This window comes from Pocillopora damicornis, chromosome 3 (assembly GCF_964200805.1).
Source record: "Pocillopora damicornis chromosome 3, jaPocDami1.2, whole genome shotgun sequence".
Taxonomy (NCBI): domain Eukaryota; kingdom Metazoa; phylum Cnidaria; class Anthozoa; order Scleractinia; family Pocilloporidae; genus Pocillopora; species Pocillopora damicornis.
In genome coordinates this window covers 28,911,622-28,926,207 of record NC_142672.1, presented here as the reverse complement: position 1 = coordinate 28,926,207, position 14,586 = coordinate 28,911,622, and the positions used below count along the sequence as shown (strand labels likewise).

General features: G+C 38.3%; 3 protein-coding genes across 5 annotated transcripts in view; all 3 read left to right on the top strand.

Annotated features, from left to right (window-relative positions):
- The window catches only part of LOC149049229 (C-reactive protein-like), a 10,473-nt gene extending 6,064 nt beyond the window's left edge, over positions 1 to 4,409 (top strand). Inside the window, exons 5-6 of the mRNA XM_089201877.1 lie at positions 2,041 to 2,269; positions 3,230 to 4,409. Of these exons, the coding sequence (XP_089058003.1) occupies positions 2,041 to 2,269; positions 3,230 to 3,605 (605 nt within the window). The 3' untranslated portion in view covers positions 3,606 to 4,409. The remainder of the gene's footprint in view (positions 1 to 2,040; positions 2,270 to 3,229) is intronic.
- Positions 4,410 to 5,482: 1,073 nt separating this feature from the next.
- On the top strand, positions 5,483 to 11,251 carry LOC149049228 (C-reactive protein 1.1-like). 2 transcript variants are annotated; one of them, XM_089201867.1, is made up of 3 exons: positions 5,483 to 5,523; positions 9,600 to 9,828; positions 10,626 to 11,251. In XM_089201867.1, exons 2-3 carry the CDS (start codon positions 9,608 to 9,610, stop codon positions 11,008 to 11,010), a joined length of 606 nt encoding a protein of 201 aa, XP_089057993.1. In that variant the 5' UTR covers positions 5,483 to 5,523; positions 9,600 to 9,607; the 3' UTR covers positions 11,011 to 11,251. The 2 variants fall into 2 exon arrangements, with proteins under 2 accessions (XP_089057993.1, XP_089057992.1); XM_089201866.1 differs by lacking the exon at positions 5,483 to 5,523 and having other exon boundaries at positions 9,404 to 9,828.
- Positions 11,252 to 11,949: 698 nt separating this feature from the next.
- LOC149049226 (serum amyloid P-component-like) overlaps positions 11,950 to 14,586 on the top strand; it is a 61,796-nt gene continuing 59,159 nt past the window's right edge. The window contains exons 1-3 of one of the 2 annotated variants that reach the window (XM_089201865.1): positions 11,950 to 12,420; positions 12,663 to 12,777; positions 12,947 to 13,003. In XM_089201865.1, the coding sequence (XP_089057991.1) occupies positions 12,085 to 12,420; positions 12,663 to 12,777; positions 12,947 to 13,003 (508 nt within the window). In that variant the 5' untranslated portion in view covers positions 11,950 to 12,084. The remainder of the gene's footprint in view (positions 12,421 to 12,662; positions 12,778 to 12,946; positions 13,004 to 14,586) is intronic. The other variant, XM_089201864.1, reaches the window with a different exon arrangement.

Below are 14,586 nucleotides of genomic sequence, written 5' to 3'. Positions count from 1 at the left end.
TATACCAGAAGAAAACACCGAATTTTTTTCCAGTGTGCCATCCGGTGCTCCTGGAAGTTTGGAAGTGAAAGATGAAAGGAAAACTGATGGCCCTCTACCCAGTTTTTTGCTGTTTTCAGGTTCATGCGCGGGGTTAAGTCGATTGCAAGCTAGTTAGTTCAGTAAAGATGGACTTTGCGCGACTGTGAGTTCGTTTTTAAGAAAATTGGGCTCAGAGGAAAAAGAGAATGAGGAAATGGGACAACGGCAAACTGTAGAAGCGATTGATTTAGATTCCAGAAACGGCCTCCTGCTTCTACTCCTAATGCAACAGCTGATGATTGTATGGGTGACTGCACTTGAGCTGGAATCGCTACTAAACAGAGAAAAACAGCAGTGTTTTGAAACTCTTAGTCTCGCGCATAACAATCAACATACATGCTTTCCAACCTTTTCTTGACCTACTTAACAATGACAACATGCCAAACACGTTTTTTTGATACTGCCTTGGAATTTTCGTGTTTAAAAAATGATCTTTTGACCCCTCGAAATCTACTTTGTTATAATTTCGAGTGAGAACGATTGATTTAACAACTATTGCACTATTTACCTGTTCCAGATAACTTTAGGAAGCAAAAATAAAGTTATTATTATGTGTTATATTTGGAAACCTTTTAATACTAATACTTGACCCTGAGTCTACTGAAAATACCTGCATATGAATCAAATATCCACATCCCTCTTGGAGATCAAGAGAAACAGTGATGCAATGATATAGTTTGTACCTTAAAAATTATTTTACATGATTCAGTTTTCTAAATCAAGTTAGGGTTGGTTGTTTTTTATACCGATGACAAGGAGGCAAAATGACCCTGGGCTCGAGAGTGACACAAAGGCCAAATGGGATACATAACAAACAATTGCTGACACGCAAAATATCCGAAAAAGCTTAGTGAAACTGTTATAGAAATCTGTAGAGAGACACAAAAGTAGGGCAGACTTTTCAAACTTAAAACTTATTTAATCATGGAAAAGGGGGTAAGTTTCTAAAGAAACTGTGGCGCTGCATCGCTACAAGAGTATAACAAGGTAATTTGGTATTATCAACTGAGTTGATAACGTATACTGGCCAACCGATAAGACTTTCAAAGCTGACGTTTCGAGCGTTGGCCCCTTGTCAGAGGGAAGGGCTAAAATCTTAACAGTGGCCCTTTTAAGTTATCAACTCAGTTGGTAATACCAAATTACCTTACCTAATCATGTGTTTCCTGGCGAGTGAAATAAAAGTCGTGATGCAGTAACGAAAGCAAAAAAAAGACACAAGCGCGCGCACGCACCCACACACGCTCACTATGTGCGCACGAAAGTGCACGCAACACATTCACAAACAGAAGCGCCCATACACGCACCATGTGTGTGCATAAGTGCACGCAACACACTCACCAAGCACCCACACACGCATGTGCACAGGCGGAGGATAAGCTATGCGATGCGTTCATGTTTTGCCTTATGGAACTGAATAGCAAGTAAAGTAAGAGTCGAAGTATAGAAGGAGGGCATGCACTCATCAATGCACGCACGCATACATGTACACGGAAACGCAAAAGAGGTGAATAGGCTAAGAGACACCTCCGAAATTCTATTCACTAGAGAGTGATAACTTCGTGTTTTGCCTTCTTTACCCTATGCTATAACTATGACAAATATACGGCGATCTTCATATTCTGCATTGTTAATAATTATATTATGGCCTTACATTGTTGATAAAGGCACAGCCCGAACCAGCTACCTTGCTAAGAAGCGGGGGCAAACTATGAGTTGCCCTTATAAAAAGTTGCGGGTCATTCAAAACTGAACAGCAAAGCAGGATTGTGACTTATTCTGTTTCTTACAATTAAACACTGGTTGGCTATCGTCTTCGATAAACGTGTGGCATTTGAGAAGAACACTAGAAGACTTTATACAAATACTGGATACTTCCGAAGAGGAAAAAACTTTGAAAGAATGCGCAGTTGCTCAAACAAGTGTCTAAAATGTTTGCAATTATTTCTTCTGTTATAGAGTACCTTATGGTGTTTCCGGAGCCGCGTTCTACAGAAAATTACGCCATGAAGAATCCAGCCATAGCTTCAGATCTCAGCCAGTTGTCGTTGTGTTTTTTCATCAAACTTGTTCAAGACCAAGGGGATCAGATTTTCGTCAGCTATGCCACTAAACAACAGGACAATGAGATGATTATCGAGATTTATCCAACACAAACAGATTTTTATGTTGGCGACGAGTTGTTCCGGTAATGCTGGATATCGTGTTTTTTAACAGTCGGTCGGGGAATTTCTTATTCAAACCACAATAAGTCATGATACAGGAAATGCTACGATTGGCTCCTTCCTGACGCTTGAAGAGAGAGAGAAAGTTGAGCATACAAACAAACGAAAAGCCTTGGCTTCTTTCTCTTTACTTATCATGATTTAAATAACAAACATGTTAATCTTTGACCAAAACAAATCTAGACGTATTTTCCTTACGCTTTGCAAATGACTATTCTGGTCGCTTATTTAAAATGTGATTTAGATCACTATGCTCAATAGGACACAGAAGTCTATTAAGAGACGAGGATTCGTTTATTACGGTCCAGCCATAAAAGGATGAGATTTCTTAACCAACCCGGCTTTCGACATAGTAGCTCAGATGATACTTTGATATAGCATAGATGAAATTAGCTCATTAAGCATTTCATAAATAGAGAAAGATGTTTGTTGTCTTGTCACGAGCGTGGGACCAAAGAAAAATTTCTGAGTCCCCATGAGGAATCGAACCTCAGACCTCCGGATTCTGCATTCCGATGCTCTACCACCGAGCCACGGAGACTCTACGGTGAGCAAGGTCTCTATTTTCCAAGTAATTGCATGAATAAGAGATTGATTGACTGACTGCATGAATGAATGAATGAGTGAATGAAAGCACTGAACGAATGGAAGCTTGACTGTACGAACCATTAAGTGATTGACAAACGATTGATTAACTGATTGACAATTTACTGACTGTTTTACGGACTGACTGACTGACAAACTGACTAGTTGACAGAGTGACTGACTGACAGGCCACTTACATATTACCTTTAACTGACCGACCCCTTACCGACAGACTGAATGACTCTACTGACTGACTTAGTGACAATGAAAATGGAGAGCCTTGAATAATCAAATATATTTTATATTGTTTGCTTTTTGTTTTGTTCTTTTTTTTTCAGGTTTACCTCGAAAAATCTCTACGATGATACCTGGCAACACGTGTGTCTCACCTGGGGAAACACTCAGGGAGTAACGAAACTCTATAAAGATGGCCAATTTACTGGACAGGAAACGAATAATGCCACTAAGAATTATGCACTTAAGGCTGGCGGCTCCCTGGTGCTTGGACAAGAGCAAGACTCTGTCGGCGGAGGCTTTGATCGTAACCAAACTCTTCATGGCCGATTGGCAAGTGTCAACATGTGGGATAAAGTTCTCTCCGAAAGCGACATTGCCGCTCAGTACACAAATTGCAGCGTACCTCATGGTTCTGTTATTAACTGGTCTGCATTCAAAAATCTTACTCATGGCAATGTTGCAGTTGAAGAGCCATGAACTACATTGGTCAGTGATAAAAACTCTTGTAGAGCCTAAAATCGTAACTCGCGTGATGTAAATTCCTAATATTAGTGAATGCACCATATGCCTGGCTGGATCATGTGACATAGCATTAAAATAGCAATATTATAGAAAACCAAAATATGAAATGATATTGCGTTGAAACGCTGCTTTTGTCTGAGCGGTTGGAAAATATTTCATTTATTTATTTACCTATTTACTCAGATGTTTGCCATTACGTTAAGACAGCTACTTGTTTTATAATATATTGTAAGCAGCCTTAATGACAGAAAAATTTTTCTTCTCTGTTCTGATTCATTCATGACACTCGAGAAGGAATTTAGAGGGCCTTTCAAGATCTTTAAAGATCCCAAAGAAATTTCAAACATTGAGAGGCTGACAAGACGAGCGCTGATACTTTGAATGTGCGGCTATGAAAGCCTTATAAAATGATAATCACATATGTCCTGCCGCATGTGATAAGTTGCGATTAGGAGAAAAGCCCGCATGTCCCCAATAAACTACCGTGCTCTATCGCTTTTCGCAACCTCTTCAAATACTTAGGGTGTTTCTGTTCAGTTTTTTTCTTGGAGTCCATGTCACTTGCCATCGAAAAACATCGCATGTCCTATAAGGGCCACAGAAGAAAAAAGATATAGGTAGGTTCTTTACAAATCTGATGTAAGCTTGCAGTAGTCTAGAAAATTCCAGAGTAAAATTAACAGAATCTGGAAATTCTACCGTTGACATCGTAATTTTAGAACTAGGGTAGGTACAATAAATGGATGGGAAGCCTCTAGAGGGAAAGTTTTATTGTTGCCTGGCCTACATTTTTAATGTTACCTGTTATGTAAACCCCCTCCCCCCTCCCCCTCCTCCCCCATATAGGATCTTGCACTACATCCCTTTTCTATTGTTACTTGAAAACTGCATTATATTTGTCTTAGTCAATCAGAATGATGAATTTTTTCATGCATGTTTTCAATGCAAATCCTTGGGCTTAAGATTGAGCACTTTTTGATTGAGCATCGTAAAAGTGTGAAAAAAGGGTCTGTAAAAAGGAGAGACCAAAAACCGCTAAAAGAATTCAGATTAGAATCTGGCTAAGGGCTTCTGAAATAACAAAAACCCACCTAGCGGTGTCTGCAAGCAATAAAGCTTAATATGTACAATAAAAAAACAAAAAAACAAAAAAACAGACGCTCTAAACAAGCGCTCTAAAACCATAGGAACTAAAAAGAGAAGTAAAGACACCGGTGGATGCAAGAAAACATTACAGAGGAAGACAAACAGGAGCAAAACAGGAAGCCAAACGCTTAAAATAGGAAAATAGATGAATAATTAGTCACAAGATAACGTGTCATTACCAGAAGCAGATGTTTGCAAAGCCCATAGAAAAGCTAAATGTTGTGTGTCTGTGGCACTGCGAGGTCGTGTATCACCATGGAAATCACTTCTGTTTGAGCTAAAAGAAGAACATGGGTTTTTTCCATTTATCCGCCAATGTTCTTGCTCTGTTTGTGACGGCGAGTTGTGTGCAGACTTCAAAAGGTATCATCTTTTTTCCGTTGCAGTGATACTTGCGTTCCTTTTTGCTTTATTTTCCTGATATCTACGTCGTAGTATAAGGAAAAACAATTTTAATTGGTCATCTTCATTTCTTTATCGAACACAGGACGAACACTAAACGATAAGTTTGTCTTCGCAAATTTCCTTGCTCATGAAAGCTTCTACTTGAACATAACAAGTGTTGGGACAAAACTGGTCCAACACACCTCTGAGTGCGCGTTCAAGTGTCTCCAGAAGTTTGTTTTTGCAAACAGAAGTTTTCCCATTTTAATTCATTTTCTCTATTCTTTTTACACCAGTTGCAGCTGTTCATCAGGCCCGGAAGGAAAACAGAGATGCAAAATAGGTCAGTTAATATTCCACCTTCGAGTTGAGGTAGCTTGAAATTGTCTTCCGAGACACCTACCGAATATATACTAAAGTGCTCAAAAAGTGTCTTTGCATTTACGACGTCCAACGAAATTTACAAAGTCCAACGAAATTTACGAAAGTGAGACGTGTTTAAAAAATGATTAAAGTTTGAATTGGGAGTTTCAAGGCAACCATTGATATGCTAAAACGTGGGGAAATCTCTCTTTTCACAAGTTTTTGGATCAATCACGTAAAATCTTCTATAGATTCTTTCCCAGTTATAGAATTTTTTTTTTAGCTGTACGTCGCTGTCGAGTGAATGTCATCACGAAATTTAAATTCAGCCGCTTCAAAATCATGATTCCGTTGAGTTTACTCTTTCTGCTTCAAGTGAACAATTTACAGTAAAAGCAAGCTACAAATCAACTTTTACTGAATATATCACAATAACCTTACATCTGACGAATTTTCAGTGCGTTCTGAGCTATTATGTTAAATTTCAAACCAGTTCACAAATTAGCAAATTAAGAGTATTCTTTCATCATAACATCTCTTGTTCACTAATTTACATTTTGTTTTGTTTTGTAAACCCTGCAAATGCAAAATTATGCAAAAAAAATTACATTTTTGTTTTGTTTTGTTTCGGAAATGGCTCTATAAAATTTGTCCTAACTTTCCTTTCTTGGAATAAAGCAGTTTACATTACATTAACTTTTTTTTAACTTAAAGACACAGTGAAATAGTACCTATTTGCATACGTCGTTTCCCTGTTCAACCGGATGGTAGGTATTTGGCAGCTTTTATCGTTTCCTTTTGTTCTAAGATAAATGCCGTCAACTCTAATTTGCGTAAATATTCAACTTCTAAGCACGTTTTCGTCGGATGGAAATGCAAATGTATGACTGACAATGTATTTAAGTTTTTGAACAGGATGATTGAATATCGGCTTCGTTCTTTCTTTCTTTTTTTATGGACCTTGACAGTCAATGGAAAAAAGGGAGAAAAAGAAAGAAGCCAATATTCAGCCATCATGACCATATAAGCTTTGTCAATAAAAGATTTATTATTTAGCAAGCGATTTCGCTTTATTTTAAAAGAATCAGGAATCAAGAATGACTTTTCTACTTCGAGAGCCGTGTTTGTAGCACAATAAACCCACGAGAGTCGATTATGTTTTATTTGTTTTGTCTGTCCTCACTGCCGGCATTGTCTAAAATCTACGAACTCTCTTAGTCCGCTCGGGTAGTCAATCTGAACTCAGGATTCGCTACATATTGCCCACGGACGCTTTCAGCGATATGATGTATGATTCCATCTATTGTATTTTGCTGTAGTTTTGTCTCCTTCGTTACGCGATTAGTGTGAATATTCTAAGAAAAGTTTGTTCTTTTCCTACTGTGGCAAAATAGAAATGATCATTGAAAAAGGTTTACAATAGCTAAGAACACGTTGAAAATTCGTCAGATGAAACGTTATTGCGACAAATTTAATAAACTTGATTTAGAGCTTGGTATATGAATAATTTCGAGTAGCTAAAAATTTTGTGTAATTTTGAAAGGGCTTGATTTGATTTGTTGTTGTTGTTGTTTCTCGAATGCCAGGATATAACCTCAACTGCGAAAGAGGAAATTTTGTTTTGAGCGCTTTGAATGCAGCCGATAGGTTTCTAGGAAAACTGTTCCCAACTAAATTCTTCATCGACTTGTAAGAGATAGAGAAACCCATGGACTTTCCACTCGGATGAAACCTATACTGACAGAGTCAGAGCCTGGAGTCATTTTGGCTCCTTGTCAGCGGTGTGATCGCCAAACAATGACCTCTGAGAGAATGAAAGTTTTACCCCAGAAATCGTGGGATTCTGGTCTTAGCTGTGCATGACAACATCCTTAAGTAATGGCTTTCGATTGACTGCAGCGCATGCTCAAAACAGAGCACATGGTCCTCTACACCAGCGGAAGAAAAGAAGAACGTAAGTTATTTTAGTGCACGTGAACTTAAAAGTCATCGTAACTGATCGAAAGTAGAATCTATATACCAGAAGAAAACACCGAATTTTTTCCCAGTGTGCCATCCGGTGCTCCTGGAAGTTTGGAAGTGAAAGATGAAAGGAAAAGTAATGGCCCTCTACCCAGTTTTTTGCTGTTTTCAGGTTCATGCGCGGGTTAAAGTCGATTGCAAGCTAGTTAGTTCAGTAAAGATGGACTTTGCGCGACTGTGAGTTCGTCTTTAAGAAAATTGGGCTCAGAGGAAAAAGAGAATGAGGAAACGGGACAACGGCAAACCGTAGAATCGATTGATTTAGATTCCAGAAACGGCCTCCTGCTTCTACTCCTAATGCAACAGCTGATGATTGTATGGGTGACTGCACTTGAGCTGGAATCGCTACTAAACAGAGAAAAACAGCAGCGTTTTGAAACTCTTGATCTCGCCCATAACAATCAACATACAAGCTTTCCAACCTTTTCTTGACCTACTTAACAATGACAACATGCCAAACACGTTTTTTTGATACTGCTTTGAAATTTTCGTGTTTAAAAAATGATCTTTTGACCCCTCGAAATCTACTTTGTTATAATTTCGAGTGAGAACGATTGATTTAACAACTATTGCACTATTTACCTGTTCCAGATAACTTTAGGAAGCAAAAATAAAGTTATTATTATGTGTTATATTTGGAAACCTTTTACGACTAATACTTGACCCTGAGTCTACTGAAAATACCTGCATATGAATCGAATATCCACATCCCTCTTGGAGATCAAGGGAAACAGTGATGCAATGATATAGTTTGTACCTCAAAAATTATTTTACATGATTCAGTTTGCTAAATCAAGTTAGGGTTGGTTGTTTTTTATACCGCTGACAAGGAGGCAAAATGACCCTGGGCTCGAGAGTGACACAAAGGCCGAAAGGGATACATAACAAACAATTGCTGACACGCAAAATATCCGGAAAAGCCTAGTGAAACTGTTATAGAAATCTGTAGAGAGACACAAAAGTAAAGCAGACTTTTCAAATTTAAAACTTATTTAATCATGGAAAAGGGGGTAAGTTTCTAAAGAAACTGTGGCGCTGCATCGCTACAAGAGTATAACAAGGTAATTTGGTATTATCAACTGAGTTGATAACGTATACTGGCCGACCGATAAGACTTTCAAAGCTGACGTTTCGAGCGTTGGCCCCTTGTCAGAGGGAAGGGCTAAAATCTTAACAGTGGCCCTTCTACGTTATCAACTCAGTTGATAATACCAAATTACCTTACCTTATCATGTGTTTCCTGGCGAGTGAAATAAAAGTCGTGATGCAGTAACGAAAGCAAGAAAAGACACAAGCGCGCGCACGCACCCACACACGCTCACTATGTGCGCACGAAAGTGCATGCAACACACTCACAAACAGAAGCGCCCATACACGCACCATGTGTGTGCATAAGTGCACGCAACACACTCACCAAGCACCCACACACGCACATACACAGGCGGAGGATAAGCTATGCGATGCGTTCATGTTTTGCCTTATGGGACTGAATAGCAAGTAAAGTAAGAGTCGAAGTATAGAAGGAGGGCATGCACTCATCAATGCACGCACGCATACATGTACACGGAAATTCAAAAGAGGTGAATAGGCTAAGAGACACCTCCGAAATTCTATTCACTAGAGAGTGATAACTTCGTGTTTTGCCTTCTTTACCCTATGCTATAACTATGACATATATACGGCGATCTTCATATTCTACATTGTTAATAATTATATTATGGCCTTACATTGTTGATAAAGGCACAGCCCGAACCAGCTACCTTGCTAAGAAGCGGGGGCAAACTGTGAGTTGCCCTTATAAAAAGTTGCGGGTCATTCAAAACTGAACAGCAAAGCAGGATTGTGACTTATTCTATGTTTCTTACAATTAAACACTGGTTGGCTATCGTCTTCGATAAACGTGTGGCATTTGAGAAGAACATTAGAAGATTTTATACAAATACTGGATACTTCTGAAGAGAAAAAACTTTTAAAGAATGCGTGGTTGCTCAAACAAGTGTCTAAAATGTTTGCAATTTATTTCTTCTGTTATAGAGTACCTTATGGTGTTTCCGGAGCTGCGTTCTACAGAAAATTACGCCATGAAGAATCCAGCCATAGCTTCGGATCTCAGCCAGTTGTCGTTGTGTTTTTTCATCAAACTTGTTCAAGACCAAGGGGATCAGATGGTCGTCAGCTATGCCACTGTAAACCATCCCAATGAGATACTTCTCGAAGTTTATCCAACACTAACAGATTTTTATGTTGGCAACGAGTTGTTCCGGTAATGTTGCATACATCTTTTAAAAGTCGGTCGGGGAATTTCTTACTCGAGCCACTATAAGCCATGACAGAGGAAATGTTACGATCGGCTTCTTCCTCTTAGATAGTTAATGTCTAACAGTTGGAGAGAGGGAGAAAGGTAAACATGGAAAAAAACGAAAAGCTTTGGCTTCTATCTATTTTCTTATCATGATTTCAATACTAAATATGTTAATCTTTGACCGAAAAAAATCTAGACGTATATTCCTTACGCTTTGCAAATACCCATTCTGGTTCTTTATTTGAAATGTGATTTAGGTCACTTTGCTTAGTAGGACACAAAAGTCTTTCAAATGGCAAGGACTCGCTTATTACGGGTCTAGCCATACAAGAATAAGGTTTCTTAATCGACCCGGCTTTCGACATAGTAGCTCAGGTAATACTTTGATATGGCAGAGATGAAATTAGCTCATTAAACATTTTGTAAGTAATCACATGATAAGAGATTGACTGAATGAATTAAAGAAAGCAATGAACGAATGGAACCTTAAATGTATGAAAGATTAAGTGATTGATAAGCGATTGATTGATTGACTGACTGGCTGACCGACTGACAGTTCATTGACTGACTTACTGACCGGCCGAGTTGCTGACAGATTGACTGACTGACAGGCTACTTACGCATTACTATAACTGACTGACTGACAGACTGGATTACTCTACTGACTGACTTCAGGGGAGGGTCTTGAATGATAGAACATATTCAATATTGCTTGTCTTTTGTTTCGTTTTGTTTTATTATTTTTTTTGTCTTTTCAGGTTTAACTCACACGGCTCAACAAATCTCTACGATGATACCTGGCAACACGTGTGTCTCACCTGGGAAAACACAAAAGGAGTAGCGAAACTCTATAAAGATGGCCAATTTACAGGACAGGATACGTATTATGCCACTGAGAACTTTAAAATTACGGCTGGCGGCTGTCTGGTGCATAGACAAGACCAAGACTCCATTGGCGGACGATTTGATCGTGAGCAAACTCTTCATGGCCGATTGGCAAGCGTCAACATGTGGGATAAAGTTCTGTCCGAAAGCGACATTGCAGCTCAGTACACAAGTTGTAGCGTACCTAATGGTTCTGTTTTTAACTGGTCTGTATTTAAAAATCTTGCTCATGGCAATGTCACAATAAAATTGCCGTGAACTACATTGGTCAGTGATCAAAACCCTTAACGAGCCATAACTCGCGTGATGTAAATTTTTAATGTTAGTGAATGTACCATATGCATGGCTTAGTACTAAAATAGATACCAAAATATGAGAAGATATTTCGTTGAAACGCTGTTTTTGGCCAGTTATTTGAAAAACATTTCATTTGTTTATTTATTCACCCATTTACTCAGATGTTTAATAAAATAAATTAAAATAAAGGTAAGTTTTTAGGTGACCGGTGTTCGGAGTTTGTTTCCTGGAGTCCACATTAATTGCCAACGAAAAACATCGCATGTCCCATAAAAGCCCCCGTAGAAGAAAGATATAGGTAGGTTCTTTATGTATGCTTGCAGTAGTCTAGAAAATTCCAGAGTAAAATTTAAAGAATCCGGAAATTCTGCCTTCGACATCTTTATTTTAAAACTAGGGTATTTGCTATAAGTGGAGGACAAGGTTAGATGTAACAGTGAACGTTTAACTGTTGGCTGACCTAAACTTTCAATGTTAGCTGTTATACAGCTATATGCTTCCGAAATGACAAAAACCCTGCAAGCAATAAAGCTAGGTAAGTACGATTGGAAAAAAAAAAAAAAAACTTAAATAAACAGACGCTCCATTATTTTCTGAAACTTTCTGTGGCAGCAGAATTAAAACGAACTGAACTGGAGCTCTTCTGTACCATTGTTTTCTCCTGAATTTACACATCAAAAACTAGTGCGCTAATTGAATTAACAGCGACGAGAAAGAAAAATGAAGAAACCCAGAGGCGCTAGAAAACATTTACAGAGAAGACAAAAAAAAAACAAAACAGGAGGCCAAACGCCTAAAAAGGGAAAAAAAAAGGTTAATGGCAAGATATCGCAGCGTTTCATTAACAGAAGCAGATGTATGCTAAGCCCCATTTATCTTTGAGCTACAAGAATACGATGGCTTTTTTCTATTTATCTGCCAATTTTCTTGCTCTGGTTGTATCGGCGAGTTGTATGAAGACTTCAAAAGGTATCATCTTCCGTTGTAGTGATACTCACGTTCCTTTTTACTTTATTAGTTCCTGATGTCTACATCATGTTTTTAAGAAAGTATGGGCCAAAACCGTTTTCATTGGTCATCTTCATTTCTTTATCAAATACAGGACATGCGCCAAACATTGGGTTTGTCTTCACCAATTTTCTTTCTCACAGAGGCTATTATTTGAACATTACAACTGTTGGTAAAGAACTGGTCCAAGACTCCTCTGAGTGCGCGTTCAAGTGTCTCGAGAAAGATCCATGTTTGTCCTTCAACCTGGCAGATTTGGATGATAACATGGACAATCTGCTATGTGAACTGCTTGCATCAGACCATTACACCCATTCAGACAAGTTCATCACCAACCATCTTTGGTATCATCACAGTATTGCGGTAAAATTAGTTATCTTATCATCACGTTTTTTTTTTCATAACATCCTGATAATAACTAAAACCAGTTGAAATTGTTTGAGAAAAGTGTATTCAAATTTTCAACGATAATATATCTCTCTATGGCTTTATCTTTACTTTTTTATTCTTCGCAGGCCATTTTCGAGTCGTTTTATCGATCCGTCATCGTAGTTTGTTTAACTGGTTTTATTAAGGGAGTAAGTAATTGATTTTCTCGGTCTTAGTCTCCATGCTCGAAGTTGCCCTGTCAGAATGATGGAACTTGTGTACCTCTGTACCGGACAAACAGCTACAAGTGTCGCTGTTCGAAAGCATACACAGGAAGCCATTGCGAAAAAGGTAAAGTTTTGATTTCTAGAACAATATTTTCAGAAATATTTCGCGCGCGTGCATGTGGTGTCTGATTCCCACTGAGCCATCATTCATCGTCATTTTACTTCACACAGATTTGTTTTTGTAAACAGAGATTTAACCATTTTAATTCATTTTCTCTATTCTTTTACATCAGTTGATAATGGCTGCAGCTGTTCCTCAGGACCAGAAGGAAAACAGAGATGCAAAATAGGTCAGTTAATATTCCACCATCAATTAAGGTAGCTTGAAACAGTTTTCCGACACACCTAGCTACAATAAAAACTTTCTCTTTACGAAGTCGCACGAAAGTCATACGTGTTCACAGTGATTGAAGTTTGAAGTAATGGGCGTTTCAAGGCAATTGATATGCTAGTACATGGGGAAATCCCGTCACACAGCTTTTTGTGTCGATCCCGTTAAATCTTTCATATATTTTTCTCAACTTAACAATTCTGTTTTCTGAGCTAGACGTCGTTATTGAGTGAATTTCATCATATCATATTCAACCGTTTCGAAATCATGACTCCGTTGAATTAACTCTTTACCGTAAAAGCAAGCCTCAAATCAAGTTTTACTGAATAAATCACAATAATATTACATCTGACATATTTTCAATGGGTTCTGAGCTATTGTGTTAAATTTAAACCAGTTCCTCGTGTCGAGAAGAAACTACAAACTAGCTACTTAAGAGTACTTTTTTATAATTACATCACTCGTTCACTAATTTACAGTTATCTGTTGGTTTTCTTTCGGAAATAACTCTATAAAATTTGTCCTAATTTTGCTTTCTTGAAATACAGAAGTGTACATTACATCAGAATCAAGAATGACTTCGAGAGCCGTGAAAGAAAGCCAACTGTGTTTCATGGTAGCGCAATAAACCCACGACAGTCCTTTATGTTTTCTTTGTTTTGTACGTCCTCTACCAATTTTTGCGACTCAACCGCCGGCATTTTCTAAAAATTGGGAACTCTGTTAGTCCGCGCGGGTAGCTAATTCGAACTCAGGATTCGCTTAACTTCACATTGTCCACAGGCGCTGCTAGCGATATAACGCATGGTTTCATGTATTGTATTTTGCTGTAGTTTTATCTCCTTCGTTACGCGCTTAGTGCGACGGTTAAGTAAGAGAAGTTTGTTATTATCCTACGATAAAATAGAAACTATCTCGGAAGAGAAAATTTAATTTCACGGCAAAGTTTTGCAATGGCTAAGAACACATTGAAAATTCGTCAGATCAAACGTTATTGCGATAAACTCCGTAAACTTGATTTAGAGCTCGGTATATGAATAATTTAGCGTAGAATCTGAAAAATTAAGAGTCATTTTGAAAGACAATGGTCTAATTTGTTGATATTTTCTCAAATTTGAGGATATGGCCCAAAAAGCATTTTCCTGCGGTTGAGGATAAAATCTATCAAACATTCTACGAGATCAAACCAAAAACCTCTTTAACGGTATTTCCCCATAACATACGCATATCACTAGTGATTGCCATGACACCCGCTACTTCAAACTTTAACCATTTGGTGATCACATGTGTTAAAGTCGTTCGACCGCAAATGAATGCAGTCGGTAGGTGTTTAGAAAAACCGTAAAAAGTAGACACAAACGCGCGCGCGCGCACACGCAGAATAGGCTAAGAGACGCGTCCGACATTCTGTTCACTAGTGAATGACAACTTCTTGTTTTGCCTTCTTTACCCTATGCTGTAACCATGACATCTATACGAAGATCTTCATATTCTTCATTGTTAAGAAATACATTATGACCTTAGATAGTTGATGAGGACGCA

What these genes read in the sequence shown, in the direction of transcription:
- LOC149049228 (XM_089201866.1), top strand. Translation starts at nt 9,542, where the DNA reads ATGCGTGGTTGCTCAAACAAGTGTCTAAAATGTTTGCAATTTATTTCT. An exon ending in GTTGGCAACGAGTTGTTCCG is followed by an intron (nt 9,829 to 10,625) that starts GTAATGTTGCAT and finishes TTGTCTTTTCAG; the next exon opens with GTTTAACTCACACGGCTCAA.